At 45.2% G+C, this 22,293-nt stretch overlaps 1 protein-coding gene across 1 annotated transcript; it reads right to left on the bottom strand.

Annotated features, from left to right (window-relative positions):
- Positions 1–379: 379 nt before the first annotated feature.
- LOC143438249 (NXPE family member 3-like) lies at positions 380–19,653 on the bottom strand. The gene is made up of 5 exons (XM_076923944.1): positions 19,630–19,653; positions 8,711–9,453; positions 7,916–7,998; positions 5,007–5,219; positions 380–2,884 (listed from the first exon to the last, which is right to left on the bottom strand). Exons 1-5 carry the CDS (start codon positions 19,651–19,653, stop codon positions 2,352–2,354), a joined length of 1,596 nt encoding a protein of 531 aa, XP_076780059.1. The 3' UTR covers positions 380–2,351.
- Positions 19,654–22,293: the final 2,640 nt, after the last annotated feature.

Raw genomic sequence — 22,293 nt, forward strand, 5'->3', positions numbered from 1 at the left:
GGACATCTGCCCCCTACAATTGATCATATCAGACAAGAGGCTTTCCTGCCCACATCTTGCTCAAGAGCCAAATGTGAAGGCAAAAGACAGAGAGACAGACACAAGTAGGTGCTGGGCTCAGTCTTTTTCTTCAAACCAGCCTAGTTAGTGGTCACTCGAGGGGTCTCCTGGAATCCTGGGACAAGCGTCCAAATGTAAGGCCCCGATCCTTGGTCAGTGGTGCTTACTTCTAGATTCCCCCTAGTGACACACCAAGACATAGATCAATGCAAAGGCAAGAGGTTTATTTTCAGGGTCGACTTCAATTAGTCCTTGAAGGGCATGACCAGGAGGTGACCCTGAATGGCTATTATAAGCTGTTTTTATACTTTTTAGGGGCACAGGTTACAGTTCAAATTTATTGGCTAAGCACATTGAGCTTTAAATCTATTGGCTAGCAGGCATGGGCAGATCATGACATGCACTTGAACTCTACCTAGGAATTTTCAATGGTCAGGTGGCCATCAGTCAGCACATTCTGGAGTTTTTCTGAGAATTTTTTACTCAAGAATGTTCCTGTTGGTGGAGAATAGAAGTTGGCCTAGCCTTGACTCCAGGCAAGAGGGGAAGCTATAAGGAGGGTGTGGGACTGGAAAAGCCCTTAGGGTCCCTCAGAAATACTTAATTGGCTAATTTTAAAAATATAAAGGAGGTATCTATACCCATGAGGAAGAGTTCATGGATAACTTGGGGAGACATCAAAAATTTAAAGCATCAGGCAGAAACTTTGCAGAAACAAGAAGGTCGTACTATATTACTGACTCCCAAAATGATGCTTTTTGGGTTTACAGACTGGACTGCATCTTAATCCTCAGCTTGTCAATGCAGAACCCAAACGACTTTTGTCATGGGGTATAAAAGGCACCCTCTACCAGGAGACAACATCATGTCATTGTGCCATGCAAAGGATATATTTTACCCTTTAGGACATGCTTTCGGGATAAAAGATGGTATGCACATATTTAGTCACATAGATGAGAGTCAATATGGTTGGATTACTATAATGGATCAGTACAAATGGAATAATACAGAAGAACTCTTCAGGAAGCTCTGATAGTGGAAAGTTTACTTGTATGAAGATGGGAAGGAGATTATCTGAAGTATTGTTTGCTGAAGTTTATATTATTGTACCTAGAATAGTATTATCTGTTGCTGATGGTTTAGATAATAACTTATGGCTTCATTGGGCAATGGCAGAAACAAGAACAGTCTATTTGTATCAGAGGAGAGCCATTTCCTCTTGGGCACTTTGGATACTTGTGTGAATTATGCAGTAAGAACCACACATGTACCCACAGGGCTTCCCCTGATATTTCTGTGGTGGTGATTTTCTATCACATCACTGATGCTTTGATGCACTTACGTCCCTCCTTATAGAAATCCCATCTCTAGCCCGACGGTGGTGGCGAATGCCTTTAATCCCAGCACTTGGGAGGCAGAGGCAGGTGGATTTCTGAGTTCGAGGCCAGCCTGGTCTACAGAGTGAGTTCCAGGACAGCCAAAGCTACACAGAGAAACCCTGTTTCGAAAAACAACAACAACAACAAATCCCATCTCTAATCATATCCTTCCCTTTCATAAACAACTGCCTTTGGGATGGACTTTTTCTGTGAACAATGCTCCTCATACTCCCACTCCTGCATGGTGAAAAGGTTTAGGCAGGATAGGCCATATTACACTCATTTTCATCAGTAAATCTTTGCACTTGGTCAACAGAATTAAAAGAACTCTCCTCCAAAATTGTGATGAACCCTTGCACTAATTGAGCCCTGTAATATCTGCAGCCACAGCGACTCTTTTATTGTCTATCTCAGGAATTGTTACAGAATACAAAGGAAGGGCATACAATGCCTCCTTGTACACATAAGATTGTGTTACAATAGAAAACTTTCCCCTCTGTCCCATATAATACTGGACTTAAATATGTGTAAAATAAACTGCCTAGTGCCAGATTCCATACGATTGAAGCAACACAAGCTACTGAGCCATGCAGGATTTCCCGGATAGAACAGGAGAGCCCAAGACGTCCTCTGGTCTCTGTGTGTACACAGGGGGCAGCGCCTGTAGGTGTATGTATATACACACCACACACAAACCCTTACATCATAAAAGAAAAAAAAACCTATGCAAAACTTGGTCTCATTTGTATAAAACTAGATCTGTCCATGTGGTGCATACAGAGAAGTATAAAATATGGAACCAAAGTGTCACAGCGGGTGAGCCAGGGCAGCTGCAGCTTTCCATCAGTATCAGTTCATTTTTAAATGGCCACACCCAGGCTGTCCATCCATGCTCAGATCCCTCAGGAGCACTCAGGTGGGACAGATGAAGGACAGAAATAATTCCACTTCATTGCGGACAATAAGCTTCCCTGGGTGGATGTTGTCTGGCACAGCCAGGCTGGAGGTCATTTCCCACGCATCCACAAAGGCCACTCGGAGGCCAACAAAGGCAGCGCGGAGGAGGCGGTTCACCTGGACTGTCAGCCAGTCACTGCCGTACACGGATTTGTAGCCAGTATTGGCCAGTTTGATGATGACCAGAGTGCTGGGTTCCCGGTCCAGCAGGGCCTTCACAGCTGCCCGAATCCCTGCCAGTCTTCGAGCAAAGATGGAGGGAGGGAAAGTGGTAAAGTGGGCTCCCATGCCCAGCACCACCACTGTGTAGGGGCCCCCAGCCAGGCCATGGAGTTCTCTGGCCACAGAGTGCAGGGAGGCCACTGGGGTGCGGGCCGAACGCAAGGGCCAGCTATGGGCCCTCCAGTGCAACACTATCCCCCGAGTTGTCTCCACAGCCATCAGGGGACCTACCTGATAAGTGACATGTAGATCAACTGGCTTCAGGGCTGTTGGGAGGAGGAGAAAGAAGGTTTTAACTTAGGGAACCAAGCAAGATGGCTCAGCCTGGAAGGGCTCTTGCTGCTGGCACACATGACTTGAACTTGATCCCCTGGGATTCATATGGCAGAAGGAGAGAATCAGCTCTTGCACATGGTCCCCTGAAATTCTTACACATGATAATATGTAACTGTATGCACACACAGGGAGATAAAAAAATTAATAATGGCTGAGCAGTAGTGGCACACGCCTTTAATCCCAGCACTTGGGAGGCAGAGGCAGGCGAATCTCTGAGTTCGAGGCCAGCCTGGTCTACAGAGTGAGTTCCAGGACAGCCAGGACTACATAAAAACCCTGTCTCGAAAAACCAAAAAAAAAAAAAAAAAAAAAAAATTAATAATGAATTAACAGCACTGTGAAAAATTCCCTTTTACAAACATATGTTTGTTCTGTGACACAAGGTCTCACTATGTAGCCTGGCTGGCTTGAAACTCACTGTAAAAACCAGGCTGTCTTCAAAGTCATGCATCTGCTTGCCTCTGTTTCCTTATTGTTGAGATTAAAGCTGTGTGACACTACACTGTCTTTCAAAAATATATTTTCTTAAGACAGGCTCTCATGTGGTAGCCCAGGCTGACCTCACACTTCACATATACCAAAGATTATTTAAGCTCTGTTCTTCTCTCTCCACTTCCCTTTCCTGGAATTGCAGGTATATGCCACCCTGCCCAGTTTTCACCTTATGTTTTTAAGACAGTTTCCCTCTCTATAGCCCTGGCTGACCTGGAACAGATTAGGTCAGGCTAGACTAACATTCACAGAGAGCTACCTACCTTCTTTGCCTCCCAGATCCTGAGAGATGTGAGACACCACACTCAGGTATTTTTATTTCTCAGTTTTGTGTATGTTTTATGTGTGTCTCTGTGTGGTTATATGCAAGTGGGGACAAGTGTCTGGAGATGCCATAAGGGGGGTGGAATTCCCTGGAGCTGAAGTTATAGGTTGTGGGAGTCCCTGCAAGCATCCCAGACAGAAGGGAAACAATCCAGGTGAGGTTAGAGGGAAACTAGCTTCAGCTGGACTCAGTCAACCAGTGCTGGGCCAAACTGCTGCAGTCTGACAGCAGCTGGCTTACTTTAGCCAGAATTAAACACAACACAATTTGAAAGAGGGGAGAGTGGTGCTATGTTTGTATCAAAAGCCTGAATAAACTGCTTGAGGAAGAAACTCAGGAGTTGCGTTTACTTTCTGCTGGTCAGAGAGGAATAACAGCGCCAAGATTCCACATCTGTTGTGTACCACCAAAACCAATTTCTCCTTTTCCTCGCTTTTCTCTTTGCTTTTTTCCCTCTTTCGTTTGCCTTTTTTATCTCTCTGTCTCTCTCTGCTTCTGTCTCTCTGTCTCTCTGTCTCTGTCGTCTCTCTCTCTCTGTCTCTGTCCTCTCTCTCTCTCTCTCTCTCTCTCTCTCTCTCTCTCTCTCTCTCTCTCTCTCCCTTTGATTTTTTAGGAAGATCTCGCTGCATAGCCCTGGCCGGCCCGTAGCTCACTGTGGCAGCTCTAACATAACTTAAGACTTGGGCTGAAGAGGTACTCATTTCATAACCTGTTTGCAGGACACACATAAGGACCTGTGTTGCAGCTCCAAGAACCTATGTTAAAAAGCTGGGTGTGCCGGGCAGTGGTGGCGCTTTAATCCCAGCACTTGGGAGGCAGAGGCAGGATGATTTCTGAGTTTGAGGCCAGCCTGGTCTACAGAGTGAGTTCCAAGACAGCCAGGGCTGTACAGAGAAACCCTGTCTCAAAAAAAAAAAAAAAAAAAAAAAAAAAAAAGCTAGTTGTGGTCATGCATACTTGTAATCTTAGTGCTGCACCAGGGCTTGGGTGTCCTGGTTTGTTCTTTGCCAACTTGTCACAACCTGAGGTTGTCTGGGAAGGGAAACCTCAATTGAGAAAATGCCTCCATCATAAAAGAGAGCAAACACCCAGCTCCTTCACTCTTTGCCCTTCAGAGAGACCCAGCAGCCTGTACCATCTTTCTACTAAGTGAGGAAGTCGCCTTCAATGCAACTGCTGTCAGGCTTCTCCATCATGAGTCCCCACAGGCCCTCCTCTCCCTCATGGTCACTCACAGGGCACTGTGTCTCGCAGATACTCCCACCACTGCCGAAGTGTGGAATCCCCCATCATGTAGACACTGTGGCCAGCCAGGCAGCTCAGGATGCTGTCCACGGTGGGGAAAGAGCGGCTAGAACAGAATGTTGAGTGCCATCTGTCTTGGTGATAGAAGCCAGAGGGTTTTGGAGATGGGTGGCCCGGGCGGCATGGGGGTCTTGAATGCAAGGCTACCAGGGAGACAAGAATAGAGCAGATTAAATTTTCTTAAAAAAAAAAAGAAAAGAAAAAAGAAAAAAGCACAACATGAAATTTTATTAAATAGCAATATTCTTTACATGTTTTGTAAATAAACTGTTTTTAACATTTATTTATTGGAGTGTGTGTGTGTGTGTGTGTGTGTGTGTTTGTGTGTATGCATTCACATGTGTGTATACCACAGCAGACATGTGCTAGTCAGAGGACAGCCTTTGGGAGTTTCTTCTTCCCTTCATGGTGTATGTCCCAGGGTTTGAAGATCATCAGTCTTGGGAGCAGCACCTTCTCCCACTGAGCCATTTTGGTAGTCCAATCAGGCATTCCTCTCCATACTTTATATGTAGCATATCAATGCACTCTGACAGGGCCTGTGAGGTCCGTCTGTGTGTGTGTGTGTGTGTGTGTGTGTGTGTGTATGTGTGCACATGTGTGTGTGTGTGCGTGTGTGTATGTGTGCATGTTTGTGTGTGCATGTGTGTCTGCGAACATGAGTGTTTGAAACAGTCTTATGTACTCATAAACATCCCATATAGACCATATAGATAAGAATGGTCCTGTCTTCCTAATTCTTCTGACTTCAACTAGAGAGTGCTGAGATTTTCATACCCTGGAGGTAGCACTGTTCATGTCTCCACTTATAGATGCGGACATGGGGACATAGACTTCTAAGTAATTTACCATGACCTAGAGCATTGATGACGGGCCAGAAGCGGTAGGGATGGCATTCTGTGCGGGTTCAGTTAGGCAAGTGCTCTGCCACTAAGTCCTATCACCAGCCTAGAAAGGGGGTTTTTACAAAAATACAGTCAAACACAGAGCTAGTGTTTGACCACAAGACGTAGCCCTAGTACTAACCAATGTACCAAACTTTTCTGGCAGGATAGAGGCAAAAGATCTGAAATAAACACATTTGAGGGCAGGGAAGATGGCTCAGTGGGTAGTACAGTATTCAGGAGCTATGTTTGACCCCTAGAACATGTGGTATGCCTGGAACCCCAGCACTTGGGGAGGTAGACATGGCAGATTCCAGGGCCTCATTGACCAGCCAGCCTAGCTGAACAGCAAGCTCCAAACTTAGTGAGAGACTTTGTCTCCAAAACCAAAAAGGACCATTATCTGTCCCCATATTTATGTTGCCAGAACTGACCTGGTACATGGAGAGCTTCCTCCATACTGGGGCTGGTGGCCAGCACTTTTTCTTGGCGACATGATGAAATAACTGAAGTACTTCCCTCAGTGACCATGCATTTGGGGATTAGAAGATGCTAGGGGTTAATCTTCAGCCCAGAAATTTCAAGGGTCTGGATACAATGGAACAGGGCTGAACACTTGCATCCTTGTACCTGAGGCTCTAGACTCAACTTGGCCTCCTCTAGGGGCGCTGTATCAGGTATATTCAGGGACAGCATGAAGCAACTGGTACATTCCACCCTCTCTGCCCAGTGTCCTTTAGGTGTTGAGCAGAGTTTCCACAAAGACTTCATTCTGTGTGCAGTGTGCATGTGTGCAGTGTGCATGTGTGCAGTGTGCATGTGTGCAGTGTGCATGTGTGCAGTGTGTATGTGTGCAGTGTGCAGTGTGCATGTGTGCAGTGTACGTGTGTGCAGTGTGCCTGTGTGTATTTTCATGTGGACTTTCAAGGACTACCCTGATTCCAGCTCTGTCTGTTGCTGGGAAGGTCCCTATAGATCATTTCTGCCTCCCCATTCAGTGTCACTTTTGGGTTGGGCACATGATCAATTCAAGGGTTTCTTACTTCTTGGAGGGAGGCACAATGCCATCAATTTTTTCTTTACTGAGGGAGAACAGAGAGAGAGAGAGAGAGAGAGAGAGAGAGAGAGAGAGAGAGAGAAAAGAGAGAGAGAGAGAAGAGAGAAGAGAGAGAGAAGAGAGAGAGAGAGAGAGAGAGAGAAAGAAAGAGAGAGAGAGAGACTGAGACTGGTACCCTCTGAATATGGATGTTTGATTAGTCGATGTCCCCCAGTTGGTCACTTTGCAAACACTGCACGTGGAGCCTCTATGGGCAGTAATATGTGCAGTGGACCTGGGTCCTACCTGACTGCCTTGCTTTCTGACTGAACACCAGCTACCCAGCCACCCTTGTGCATCCTTGGTAGGATCTCACCTGTTTTGGCTCTGATTCCTACCGATTTTCAAACCACTGAAACCCATTCCCTTGGGTGGTGGGAGCAGAAAACAACAACAACAAATCAAAAGGAAAATCCACCATAGGAGCCAGTGAGATGGCTCAGCGGGTAAAGATGCCTGCTCCCAAGCCTGATGACCTGAGCTCAACTCCTGGGACTCACACTGTAGAAAGAGAGTACTAACTTCTGCAAGTCGTCCTCTGCAAGCCATATGTCTGACATGGCCCATATGTTCTCATACACACACACACCAGGGTGCACAAAGCATGTAATTGAAAGTGTAGCACAATTTAAAGTAAAATAAGACAGAACAATTGGGGAGAACATTTTCATATTAGCCTGGTCTCCATATACCTCTGCACAGGAGAGTGAACCCCACCCACACAACACATGCAGGCATATGCACACACACACACACACACATGCACACACACACACACACACACACACACACACACAAGTCCACAACCCATTTAAGCTGATGCCCATCCCCAACCCCACCATGTTCAGGTCTCACTCACCCACGTTACTGACGTTCCCCTGTGCTGCTGGTAGGACCAGGATTGGAGGTATGCCTGAAGGGAGTCTCTGGTCTGTCACATTCCTGAAGAAACACTGAGTGTGAGAGATTTGCAAAGAGCAGATCATGACTGACTGGTTAGTTATTCTCTGTCTAAATCCAGGTCACTACAGTAAAGTAGGCACAATAACATGGGGCGACTATAGTGGTTAGGAGGAATATACAAGGAAGGGACTTCTCAGTTAACTAAGAGTTAAGATAACTGAAGAGCCACGTGGTTCTCTTTAATAATAAACAGAGCTCCACAGCACGCCAGAAAATGTGATTTTCCTGCCACTACAGTCTAAGAAGCACAATAAATTTTGTTATTGTCTTTACACAAATTGTCACTAGAGAATGTAACACCCTTCTTCAACCCACCCCATCCCATCCACCCCTGCTTTTTGGACAGAGGGTCTCATGCTCATTGACCCCAGGCCAAGAAGTCCTTGAACTCTTAACTTTTCTGCCTTCATTAAAAGGTCACTCTCAACCACACAAGAAATTCAAGGCCACTCTAGGCATAGGACTCTTTAAATGATGGTTGATGATGGTGATGAAGGTGGTGATGGTGCTGCTGCTGACGGTAATGACAAAGATGATGACCAACATCTTCTTGCTGCCAAGCCCGACAGACTGAGTTTAATACCTGGGCCTCACATGGTAGAAGGTGAGAATTGACTTCTTCATGTTGTCTTCTCATCTCAACATGCCTATAGTTAAGACTGGGACTCATTCAAGATTCTGGATTTCTTACCGAGCCAGCAGATCTGCATCATGTTGTGTGGTCACCTTCAGGTAACTTCCACTTGAGTGACCCACTAAAGCATTGCAGGGCAAAGTAGAGGGTTGAGCACAGTACCAGATCTCCCCAGAAACCACATCCTTGTACTGGCAGGTAGGCCCTTTGGCTCCAGTTGACTGGGGGTCCACATTACAGACAACAGTCTCTTGAGTGCCATCTGTTCCTCGGAAATAGCCTCTAAAATCAACAGTGGCTTGTTTCTCTCTCCAGACTCTTTGCAGGACCCCAACTGCCTCGCTGGAGTGGATCAGCCTCACTAGCACCTGGGCTCGTCCAGCCCAGAGCAGGGGGAAGGACAAGAGGTAAGTGCCATTCTCCAGGTCCTTCACCTCCCCTGGGACTCCTGCTCTCAACTCTGGGCCCAGCAGCTGTGCCCGAAACAGATCTCCACCGTGAGCCTTGGGCCTACCCCAGTGATCCCTAGCCACAAGGATGGCCTCTAGGTTACTTCCCAGGGTATAGTTGGCCTGGGCAGGACCCTTCAAGTGATAGGTAGAGGTTTTGGGGCTAGTAGAGGCCAAAAAGTCATCCCTGTCTCCACCAGTTGGAGGCCAGTATAGAAGGTTGGTCAGGTTGGTGAGTTCTTGAGGGAGAGAGTCCCAGATGTTGGTCTCTGGGATATATTCAGAGGCAGGACGGGGTGGTGGGAGCCACTGGATTATGGGCTCACGCCAAGGCATCATGAGGCAGAATACCTGTGGGTAAAGAGAAAGGAATATGCCAGTGTGTTGTGCATGTTCCATTTTCTTCCTCCAAGAAGATGTTACTGTTGGCTGAATAGCACCTAGGTATCCAACCTGCTTGTGTTATTCTGTCTGTCCTTCATAAGCCTAGCATTTAAGTCACCATGAATTTTATGTGAAAGAAACATCTCAAGGCTGGGGTGATTGTGTAACTAGAATTACTGAAAATTCCCACTGGAGTCACCCCATATTAACAAGGAAATTAGATCCCAGTGGTGTTCTTCTTCATCTTTTCCTTTTCTTTCTTTCTTTCTTTCTTTCTTTCTTTCTTTCTTTCTTTCTTTCTTTCTTTCTTTGGATGTAAGTGTATGAGTGTTTTGCTTTCATCTATCTGTGTACCACATAGAAGTCTGGTGCCCAAGGAGACCAGAAGGGAACATTGAATCCCCTGAAATTCGAGGTACTAATGGGTGCTGGGAACTAAACCCAGGTACTCAGTAAGAATAGCCAATGCTCTTAACCACTGAGCCATTTCTCCAGCTCCAAATGTCTGTTGGGTTTTTAAACAATGTGTGTGTGTGTGTGTGTGTGTGTGTGTGTGTGTGTGTGTGTGTGTTCACTAAGGCTCACATGTGAAAGTCAGAGGACAATTTGTAGGGTCATTTCTCTTTTCCCTCCATGTCCCAAATTCAGGTGAGCAGGCTCGGTAACCAGCTCCCTCATCACTGAGCTATCTTGCTGATCCTCTGTTGTTGTTATCTGATATGATGGAGCACAGTAGCTTAGATGCTTACACACTCTGCAGACCCAAGAACTTAAAAATCTAAACTGGCAGTAGAGAGAACCAAGAGGAATCTCATTGTGTACATTTGTAGGTCAACAAGATTTGAGAGTAGGTAGAAATAAGAAATGGGGCTAAGGAGGCCAGGAAATGGATTCTGTGAAGGTTTACCTAAGTAGTATGTTCATTGGCATGGAAAGTATATAATAGATGCATACAAATGCTGTGCCCTTCCCCAGCCTTGAGCAGGTGGAAAGATCTTATTTACTACAATAAACCTTGCTACAATAGGACCTACGTGGAGTCATCCACCCTGGCTGTCTGTACAACTTCCTACAGGAACTTAGAAGAATACACTGCCGCTGAGCTTGCCTTGTGACATGATCCAGCTGAAACAAAGGATGGGTTCCCTGGGCTTCCCCTATATATACAAAGTGCTGAATATTAAACTTTGAGCCTTAGCTGGGCGGTGGTGGTGCACGCCTTTAATCCCAGCACTTGGGAGGCAGAGACAGGTGGATTTCTGAGTTCGAGGCCAGCCTGGTCTACAGAGTGAGTTCCAGGACAGCCAGGACTAAACAGAGAAACCCTGTCTCAAAAAAAAAAAACAAAAAAACAAAAAAAACAAAAAAACAAAAAAACAAACAAACAAACAAAAAAAACCTTCGAGCCTTGATCAGAAACTTTGTTTTGGCTTCATGTTTCTCTTGCCCCTCCATCTTCTTTTCATTTCTAGCCCTCCTTTCAAGTGAATCCAGTTCATCCATGGCTGCTGGGAGGCTAAAAAGGCTACTTAACTAACCTATATATTGACTATAGTGAGGATCAACATCCAGATTACCTCCACGTGTGTTTATAAATTACAGACTGATTATAACATGTTTAAGCATGGAATAAGGCCATGTATGGCATGTGTATAGTCCCAGCCTTCAGTAGGCGGTGGCAAGAAGTTCAGTAGTTTCAGGTCACTCTTGGGTAATTTTAGGGCAGAGTTCCTGGGGGAGCAGATCAAGGCCTGAATGGATGAACTCCTGAGTGAATGTATGTTATTGACATGGATACAGCTATGTCAAGGACCCAAATGCCTCAGACCCATGGGAAACTGGAAGGCCTTCCCCAAGCTAGTCTCATGAAAATGGCAAAACCTTCCCTTCTGGTCCGAGAGTGAATGTTGATAGTGATGACCACCGAGAATAGGAGCAGCAGTGAAGTGGAGTTAGCCAGAACCTAGAGTGCTACAGAGGGCAGAGCTGGAGAAGTGACCCAAGCCCTTTGGACAATGCCAGAAGATCATGTGTGGACCCCAGCCATTAGAACAAGAAGCTGTAAAGTTGAAGTTGACTTGGAGACCCCAAGATGTAGAGATGCCAGAGCCAGGTGGTACATGCCAAGGAAAGCTGCTAAGAGAAAGTGGAACCAGCCAAAGAGAAAGGATTCTGCTGCAGTTCACAATGCTGAAGGGAGTTGGACATCAGACATGAAATGCAGACTTTAGCGTTTGCCCAGCTGGATTTTGGTCTTGCTTTGGTCCAGTACTTTCTCACCACGACATTTTAGAATGGTAATGTGTATCCTGTGATGTTGGAAGTATGTGATCTGCTTTTTGATTTTGATTTTATAGGAGATCACAGTTAAGTGATTGCACAAATCTCAGAAGAGACTTTGAACTTTGGACTTTTAATACTGTTAAGACTGCTATTGTCTATGGGGACTTTTGAAATTACACTAAATGTAATTTGTATTATGCTGTGGTTAGTTATGGTCCCCATTGATTCATGTGTTTGAGCAAGCCTACGGGGGCAGGAAGTGGAATTTGCTGGTTTGAATATGTTTAGCCCATGGGAAGTGACACTATTAGGAGGTATGGCCTTGTTGGAGGAATTGTCTTCTCATGGGGGTGGGGGTGGGGGGTTGAGTCCTCCTTTGCTTAAGCTCTGCCCAGGGCAGAAGAGACACTGCTCCAGTCAGCCTTTAGATCAAGATGTAGAACTCTTAGCTCCTCCAGCACCAAGTCAGCCTGCACACTGCCATGCTTCCCACTGTGATAAAAATGGACTGAATCTCTGAAACTATGAGCCAGCACCAATGAAATGTTTCTCCTTATAACCATTGCCTTGGTCATGGTGTCTTGTCACAGCAATAAAAACCCAAACACACACACACACACAATCACACAGCCCACATCACACACATTTGCACATCATCCCATGCACATACACAAATAATCATAAATAAATAAATTAAGTAGCAAGTTGGGGACTCACACCTCCACTGCAAGCATGAAGCAGAAAAAGAAAACTGGAAGTAAGGTAAGATTTAAGCTCTCAAAGCCCAGTCCCAGGGACACATGGCCTTCAGCAAGGCCACCACTTCCAATATTCTCAAACACCACAACCAATGAACGATCAAGCATTCAAATACTGGAATGTCTATAGGGGACATCTCTCAATTAAACTATCACACATGATGACAACTTATAAAGTCTTATAAAAATAACTATAGTCATGGGGCTAAAAGATGGATGGATAAATGGCTTAAAAACACATACTACTCTTGCAAAGGACCAGAGTTCCCCACCCCCTACCCCCGGTAGCTGTAACAGAAATCCAAACCTTAGTACAACTCATTCCATGAAAGAAGTGCCATTCAGGCTGAAAAACCTAGTACATAGATAGCACCTCCGGACAAAACCCAAAACCCAATCCAGCAAAGTTCATAGTTATGGGAAAGTCTCTTAAATGTACTACTATTGCTTTTAGGCTTCTGTAGTTCAGCTCCTGGCTAACTGTTTTTGATAACTGAAGTGTGCCAACCCAGGATATAGTTTGGTGCTTGAAATCTCACCCTGAGAAATGTTCTGGGTACACTGGGATCCCAAACACCCAGAATAGTCACTGGCCTCCTAGTAAAGACTTTCTGTCGGCTTAGGCTTGTGTCCAGGCAGTCTTCCATTAGGAATACTCCACAACACTTCTGGAAGCTCCAGTGAGACCGCAGAGACCAGATCATGAGACATGGTGGAGGTCAGAGCCCCTTGGAACAAGGAAGAATGCAAGGGTCAGGGGACTCCTGATGTTTAAGTCCTCAGGACTCCCTTTGATCCATCACTGCCTGACTCTTTAGAGGGATCTGATATCTCTTCCCCAAATCTTTTTCCCAAGTAAATGAAGTAGAAAGTGGCCTGGTCTGTCATCTCTGGAGGCGAGTCTGGTTAAAGTGCCTCTGTATAGACACATAGGAAAGGTTGCACATGGCTGCTCATCCAGTGTCTGGGGTCCCTGTGAGGCAGAACTGAATTCCTCTGTCTGTTCAAGTGTACGTGTACATGTATGTGTATTCTCTCTCTCTCTCTCTCTCTCTCTCTCTCTCTCTCTCTCTCTCTCTCTCTCTCTCTCTCTCTGTATCTCTGTGTGTGTGTTCCTGTGTGTGTCTCTCAGTTTTGTTTCTTATATTGACCAGTGTCTTTCTCTGGTGTGAGACAATCCCCTCACTAGGTTTAAGACCTGTGCCCTGTCCTATGAAGGATCCGAATCACTCACTCTGCCAGGTCTCCCAGAGAAATTTAAAACACCTCTACCTGTCCGCACTGGGAGCCGGAGCACTTGCTTGTTGTGTTGGTTGACTCCTGCTCACTGTCAGGGTTGGTTCTGGTGTGGAGGTGGGCCTCTCATTCAGGGCCCGCTGCCATCTCAGTAGAATGCACACAGAGATGGGGAAATGGTTAATTCAGGCGAACATTTCCTCTGCCCCATGCCTGCTCTAAGCAGACCCAGGAAAGGATAGTTAAACCAATGATTCATACAATCCAGCATTCTCTAAAAAAAAATTTTTTTTAAATTGCCCCTGGGGCTGGAGAGATGGCTCAGCCATTAAAGGCTAGGCTCACAACCTAAAATATAAAAATTGCCCCTGGGTTGAGCAGGGGATCTGTGCCAGCAATGCAGTCTAGACAGAACATGTTTTTCCTTCTGTCCAACACTGACCAAGGAGACTTTAAACAATTTAGCCAGTTCCTTTTCAAAGTATAAAAGATATCTACTAAAAAAAAAAAAGATTTTCTTTGTCACCAGTCACCCCAAATATCATAAAAAAATTATAAAAGTTTTTAAAATGTCAAGGTATAAGTAAGTCCCTATTGCTGAAGGTAGTATTAAAAAGTGTTTTAACAAGAGAGGACTGACTGGGACCAGACATTTAACAAACTAAAAGTCACTACCATCTTCTTGTTGATGACACACAGGGTCTTACAGATGCCCTGTGACACTCTATACAGACATTTGCACCCTGTAGCCACAGGATGGACCATCTATAATAGCTGTGGTGGCAACTGCTAGGGTAATGAAAAACACAAAACAACAACAACAACCAAAGCAAGTTCACTCTGGGTCAAGATGTTAGGCCCACAGCATCCCATGATGCAGTTGAGGCTCTCCTCTGCAGAGCACCAAAACACTGGCCATCTAATGACTGTGTGACCCAGTACCCTGCCCTATGCCTGGCCCACTTTCAAGTCCTATGTGACAAACCCACCGACTTCAATCAGATCAGCTGCCTCTTTCTGACAACACAGTGCTCCGCCATGCATGTCAGGACATGAAAGATGAAACCAGGTACATTGGAGCTGCAGTAGTTATTTTAACCGAGAGGATCTGAGCCCAAGCCAGATCCTCAGCCTAGAGAGCATAACTGATTGATCTGACCCTGGCTCTCAGATGGGGAAAAGGAAAGTCCTCTACCATATACCCAGATTGTCAGGTTATATGCTTTTACTACTTACTCAGCTATAGAGGATAGACAGATAGATAGATAGACAGACAGACAGATAGATAGATAGATAGATAGATAGATAGATAGATAGAATATCTATAGAGAAGAAGGGCTTCTCATTGCTGGGGAAAAGGATATTAGAAATTCTTGGCCCTCCTAAAGGGTATTTGGCGTTCCCTACAAATTACTGTCACAGGATGCATAGAGGGTCATGGTCCACCTGTCACCACCCTCAGGCCTTGAATATAAGCTGAGGAAGACAGACACAGACAAGGTATTAGGTACAGTGACCACACACAACAACCCATAGAAAGACAAACACAGGCAAAGTATTAGCTAGAGTGATCACACAGCAACTCATATTCATCTTCATCTCTGCTTGCTGATACCCAATTTACATGTCTAGTTTATGGAGAAAAGGGAAGCTATAGCAATTTATCTTTGAGATTGAAAGAGTTTACAATTCTATGTGTGCCATGTGACTGGATGCCCAGGTTGCCAGAACCAAGGGAGTTTCCATTGCAAAACTAGGGTTTATAAAAGTGAGGCTTTATTGAGGGTTTAAAAAATCCTTTAAAAAAGTCTGGGAGACAGGAAAAACCTGTGCTGCAAGAAGGGACCCTGGAGATAGAGTTAATCATTTCCAAAAAATCAAGCAAGATCAGCCAGGGTTGCTGGTTATGCTTAGACACCCCTTCTCTGTACCACATCAGGATAGAAACAAACCAGACTGTCAGCGCATTGACCATGACTGATGAAACTCACTGTGACTGGGGATAGCCCAAATTAATATTAGAGGACTTATAAAGGGGTGAAACTTGTCTAATAGCCCAAACATTTAACCCAGGCATTTCCCCTCATTCTGATGCCCGCTAGTCTGCCTTATGGGTTAATTCATATGGATAACAACAATATTACTGGGCCTCTGAGACTGCTTGGTGGGCACGTACTGGTTTGAATGAATGTGCCTCTTCTGATGTTTTCCAAAGTAAGTACATAGGTCGATTAGGACCCAGATGTATTAAAAGTTTCCATTTCTGAATTAAAACAACAGTTAGATTCTCTTGCAGAAATGGTCCTACAAAACTGGCAAGGCTTGGACTTCTCATTAAATAATAAAAACAACTATGTCTGACTTTGGAAGAATCCTGCTGTTTCTAGGCTAACTATCATGAGTAATTAGAATAATTCTTGCCACTGTTTGGGGGAATATTGGTACCAGTCTCTGTTCTCTTGGTCCCCCTGGCTAACTACTCTGCTATCAGCACTGGCTGGGTCCTTAAATTTCATTCTGACTGAATTAGCCGAGAAGCCCTGTTAATCCGGTGAGGTCCTGCATCTTAAACTAAAACAGAATGAGTCCAAGATTTGACTCATTTACTAAGACAAGTTGGGAGTACAGGGCCCCAGACGTTAGTGGGTCACAAGACCTTAGCACAACTGACTCTGTGATGGAAGTGCCATTCAGGCTGCAAAACTCAGCAGATAAACAGCACCACCTGCAAAAACTATAACCAACACCTCGTCCAGCAAGTTTAAATAGTTCTGGGATTCTGGGAAAGTCCTAATATGTAATAACCTTGCTCTTTAGCTCTTGTAGTTCTGCTTCTAGTTGTTGTTAACTGACGTGTATCGTCTCAGAATGTTGGTTTTGTGCCTAAAAGCTCACCCTGAGAACGACTCGGAGCTACACTAGGGTCCAGAACACCCAGTGTAGTTGCTGGCCTGCTAATAAAGAATTTCTGTTGGCTTAACCCATGTCCAATCAGTCTTCTTTGGTGACCACCCCACATCAGTACTCACAATCCCCTATAACTTCAGCTCCAGGGAATCTGACACGCTTTTCTGAACTCTGTGGTTACCTGTAGTCATGTACAGACACACACACACACACACACACACACACACAGACACACACACACACAGACACACTATACAAAATCACACACACACACACACTATACAAAATCACACACACACACACTATACAAAATCACACACACACACACTATACAAAATCACACACACACACACTATACAAAATCACACACACACACACTATACAAAATCACACACACACACTATACAAAATCACACACACACACACACTATACAAAATCACACACACAGACACACTATACAAAATCACACACACACACACACACACACACACACACACACACACGAGTGCTAGCTCAGTTGGTCAGCCCATCAGCTCTACTATGCCCACACTACCTGCTCTCCATCACTGCCCTGGCTAGCTCACCCAATGCCAATGCCCCAGTGGGCAAGGAGTCGAGTCAACTCTTTTGATGTCATGACCTCAGGCTGACCTGAGCCAATGGCACCAGGGACAGCTCTAATGTGCTGCCCAGACAAGGTACTGTGCCAAATCTCCTGAGTGCTGTAGCCAGGGAGGGGTGAGGCCAGCCTTTCCACCTGCCTGAAGCAGCAAGAGTCTCTTGTTCACATGTATTTATTTGTGTGCATGTATGTATATCCACACATTTCATGGCACGAATATGAACCTCTGATGGCACCTTTTGAGAGGTGGTTCCCTCCTTTCACCACTGGACTCAGGTTGTCAAAACTATCAGGAAGCACCTTCACCCACTGAGCCACCTCAGCAGGTCTGAGGATTTTTTGTTGGTGTTGTTTTGGTTTGTTGATTTGAGAAAACTCACTATGTAACATTACCTGGCATGAAATTCATTTTCTAAATCAGGCCATTCTTGAACTCACAGAAATACACCTGCTCTGTCTCCCAAGTGTTCGGGTTAAAGGTGTGTATCATTATGCACAAACCTCTCTCTCTTTTTTTTTTAACTTTCATTTTTATTCTGGTGTGTGTGTGTGTGTGTGTGTGTGTGTATCCTAATTAGTTTAATTAAGGTGACTCACAAATGCATAGGCAACTTACCAGTAACTACAACACTGAAGGAAACCTCCTCCTCTTTCTACAGTGACCACTGACAGCCAGGATATTTAAGGAAAATCTATTTGGTTCCTTTTTTAGGTGTTTGTTTGTTTGTTTAGTTGTTTGTTTGTTTATTTTAGAGGCAGATCTTACTGCACTATTGGTCACCCTAGGAATAGAGAAGGAAAAAAAAAAAAAAAAAAAAAACCTTTCCCTTTCAAACAATACACAGTTGCTATAAAAATAAATCGACATCTCTAGAAAGAAGGAATTCATTTTTTAAATCTCTTTCACTACTATTGTTCTCAAAATAATGTCCAATATGTCTTCTTATGTTTCAAATCATACATTTCCTAAGAAAAGTGAGAAATCTACCTTTTCATACAGAAACATCTTACTGCTTAAAAATCAATAACAATGCCCTGTGAGTTAAAATTCCAGTTTTCATAGACAGACAGGAAAAGCTTTCTACTGACACTTCTTGGCTTGTCTTCATACAACTTCATAGAAGAAACTAGGGTTTATCCTAATCTCCTAGCTTGCTTTTGTTTGAGGCAGGAATTTAAATTTGTTTTCGCTTTGTGGTTTTTTGAGACATGCTTCCTCTGTGTAATGGCTGGCTCTTCTGGAACTTGCTTTGTAGTAGACCAGGCTGGCCTTGAACTCCAAGATCTGCCTGCTTCTAGCTACCTCCTGAGTTCTGGGATTAAAGGCAGGAGCTGCCCAGCCTTAATTTGTTTTCTTATTTACTGTGTTTGTTTCATCCATGTATACAATGCATTTCGATCACACTCACCCCATTATGGTGATAGACCACTCTCACTGGCCCCCTTCACTTCCAACCTCCCCACCGTGGTGTGTGTGTGTGTGTATGACATTTTCTATTTCCCAACTTTCCCCCACTACATGCTAAAAATGGGACCAGACACCAGAAGATTTCTTTCTTTTTATCTTGGACAGAGAGGACAACACCTTCTGAAGACAAGAGAACTGAGGAATTGCTGGTGTGGAACACAGCCATTAATTACCATTTTCACCAGAGATGTGACAAGAGGCAAGGGAGCCTCAGCAAGGCCAAGTCTGCAGACTTTACCTTGTTGAAGGAGGGTTTGGGAAGGGCCCTTAGATTCTTATCTGAAATTCCAGCTGCCCCACCCCCAGCCTTTTCCCACTGTCTGCAGTTCTGCTCCAGCTTCAGCTGGTGTCTGGAGGTGCTGGAGCATGTGAAGGTGACAGCTAGTAACAGGGAGAGCTCCATTTGTGCAGCTGTAGAAGAGCTGTGTGCAGAGCCTCTTTGTTTCTGTGGTTGTTTGGAGGCAGACAACTCTTACTTGCGCTCCTGTCAGTAAGCCAAATAAACCCATTTATTCCCCCAGCTAGGCACAGGTAGAATTACTGTCTTATCTGCTGTTCCTGCCCTGTGTTGGGTAAGAAGACATTTGCTCAGGCCACACACTCGCCTATACTTTTTCTCCTTGGGACTTCCCTGGACAACTTCTTCTGAGCTTAGATTCCCCGATGGACCCCCAACACATGGTACCTGCTCACACTCCTTGTAGAGTGATGTTCTCCCCTGCAGTTGATGCCCCAAATATCCCTCAGCAGTGCAAGTAGGGATAATGAGAACTTCCCCCAGTCCACTCTCCAAGGTTAAAGCATTTAACCAATCTACACATAGGGAAAAGTGGTAAGGAAGCCAACAAGAGGGAGGGAAAGTACTTACCAAAACCAGGAAGACCAGCCCCATCGTCAGAATCTTGTAGTACTTGAATTGCTCCATGAATGGACCCACACAGCCTAGACTCTTGTTGAATTATAAATATGAATCCAGGTGGTAGCTCAAGCAGTATTATAGGTTTAGCAGGTCCTCCCATTACAGAGGAGTTGATTCACTGTGTTGGCTTCTAATTTCTGTTAGCAGTGCCATCTGACATGTGTAAATGCTGTCAAATAGAGGAATATGGTAATAGGAGAAGTTTCAGCTGTTGGTGCTGAGGTCAGGCCGGCTCTGTTACATAGGTGCTGAGGCAGAATTCAGGTGGGAAAATGGTATAGTTCTATGTTCAATGTCTCTTGCTTCCCAGTGAGCCAGCAGGAAGGTGTGCCCAACAAAGTGTCCTCTCCCCACAGATACCCACAGGGAGTAAATGGAAACTTAACTTTTATATTTTCCCCTGAGGGCTCTAGTGTAATACCTGTTCTAGTTGTAAGAAGCGGGTGGAGGGGGAGTCTGTTTCTGAGTGTGTTTCCAGCCAGTAGGCTAGGAAAACTCTACGTGTTGAGAGCAGCATCCACATTTGCTGTTTACTAAACTAGCATGCAAATTGCAGAGCAGTTACTGGAAAGGCAGAAGTAGGCTGAAGCCGGGCAGTGGTGGCGCACGCCTTTAATCCCAGCACTTGGGAGGCAGAGGCAGGCGGATTTCTGAGTTCGAGGCCAGCCTGGTCTACAGAGTGAGTTCCAGGACAGCCAGGGCTACACAGAGAAACCCTGTCTCAAAAAACAAACAAACAAAAACAAAAAAAAACAAAAAAACAAAAAAAAAAACAAAAAACAAAACAAAAAAAAAAAAACAGAAGTAGGCTGAAGAGCCACTGAGGAGGAAGACATTTTACTCCAAAAAAAACAGCTGTTGAGAAAGAGAGAGTGAACCAGCTGAGGCAGCTCTGGTTAGAATGTCACATTTGGATTAGAATTTGATGTATTTTGAAAAAAATAGAAAATTTCTGTACGTGTCCAGATAATAGAATGAGGGGGTGTTGGGAAGAGCAGGCATCCTCTGGCTCGTTCCCTTAGTTTGGTTATGTGTATGAAAGTCTCTGTGCAAGTGTTTGCGACATGAGTGCAGTGCAGTTCCTGCTGAGGCCAGAAGAGGGCATCAGACCTCTTGGGCCATCTCTCTAGCTCCAAAAGCCATTTTCATGAGGTCCTTTTGAAGGATTTGGAGGGTCATTTTGCCATTTTTGGAGCCCCCTCTTAATATCTGAGGAAGATTAGGATACAAAATATGTATGTACATATAATTTTCCAGCCTTGGTAGTTAGATCTAAGTTCATGTACTTAGGAAGTGCTGCTGCAAGGCAGTTTATGAAGGGTTTTCATCAGCCCTGTAAGAGATTGCTTGAATTTTGTTTATTTACTTAATATATTTATTTTAAAGGGACAGGCCATCACATGTTAAATCTGACACAGAGGATCAATTCCAGCTCTTGCATCTCAGATCAATTCTCTCAATTCCTTCACCACGGCTTGACCTTGATCCATAAGCAGCAGAGAGAGTGTGCGAAAGCATGGCATGGCCTTTTGAAACCCCAAAGCCCCCTCCCCTAATACACTTCCTCCATCAAAGTCACACCTACTCCACCAGGGCCACCTTCCTACTTGCTCTAATTGTGGCTACCTCATAACTGTAATTGTGCTTCTGTTGTGAATCGTAATGTAAATATCTGTGTCTTCTGATTGTCTTAGGTAACCCCTGTGAAGGGGTCCTTAGTCCCCAAGGGGATCTTGACCCACAGGTTGAGACCACTGTTCTAGTCCTTCTCAGTGTCACTCCATGGTGACCAAGCTCTCAAATATATGAGCCTATGAGAGCCATTCTTATTCAAAGCAACACAGCCTGGTTGCTCATACCTGGAATGCCTGCACTAGGATGGGGGCAGGAGGATCGGAAACTCAGGCTATCCTCAACTACATAGTAACTTGGAGGCCAGGCTGGGCTACAAGTAAAGACCTGCAGTCCAAAGATTGTAAAAGCCAGAGTCTGGGGAGGACTGGATGGAAGCAGTACCTTCTACACGTGACTGAACTGCTACACTCACGAGGGCTTGTCTGCACACGTCCTACGTAAGAGCAAGCTGGCCAATGTTCCAACATGGGAATAGGACACATAAAAATCAAATCCAGGCAGTGCAGCATAGGAGGGGGAGGACAGACAGAGATCCGTGTTCTGCCATGCCACAGGAAGTGGGCAAGGAAAGACGACGCTCACAGCCCACAAACTTGCTCTCTGCTCCACAGTCTCGGGGTTGGGAGCGGGATGGAGCATAGACACACAAAACCCTGCCTACCATAACACACTGCAGCTCAAGAGCACGAAAACAGAGACCTGGGGCAGCCATGCCACCCACAGACCTGCCCTCTGGTGCATGGCACAGGCCAATTATAGACACCTACTAGCTTGCCACGCCAAGCGACACAGAGGTAGGATGTCACCCAGGGGATGGCTCAGCCGTGTGGCCAGCTGGCAGTAGGAGCTATCACAGTGTACTAAGTATGTGGTAGTCAGATGATAAAGAGAGTGGGGCAGCTGGAGCATTGTGAAGACAGACAGAACTGGAGACTGGAAGGTGGAGAGGAGGAGCCTGCTGTGAACGGCTCCTGGGGC

Source organism: Arvicanthis niloticus, chromosome 24 (assembly GCF_011762505.2).
Source record: "Arvicanthis niloticus isolate mArvNil1 chromosome 24, mArvNil1.pat.X, whole genome shotgun sequence".
Taxonomy (NCBI): domain Eukaryota; kingdom Metazoa; phylum Chordata; class Mammalia; order Rodentia; family Muridae; genus Arvicanthis; species Arvicanthis niloticus.

Excerpts from the sequence above, each read along its gene's own strand:
- LOC143438249 (XM_076923944.1), bottom strand. The coding sequence starts at position 19,653 with ATGGGGCTGGTCTTCCTGGTTTTG. Across the intron at positions 9,454-19,629 it reads GGCTGGTCTTCCTGGTTTTG|GTATTCTGCCTCATGATGCC; the intron begins GTAAGTACTTTC and ends CTTTACCCACAG. Across the intron at positions 5,220-7,915 it reads GGGGAACGTCAGTAACGTGG|CCTTGCATTCAAGACCCCCA; the intron begins GTGAGTGAGACC and ends TCTCCCTGGTAG.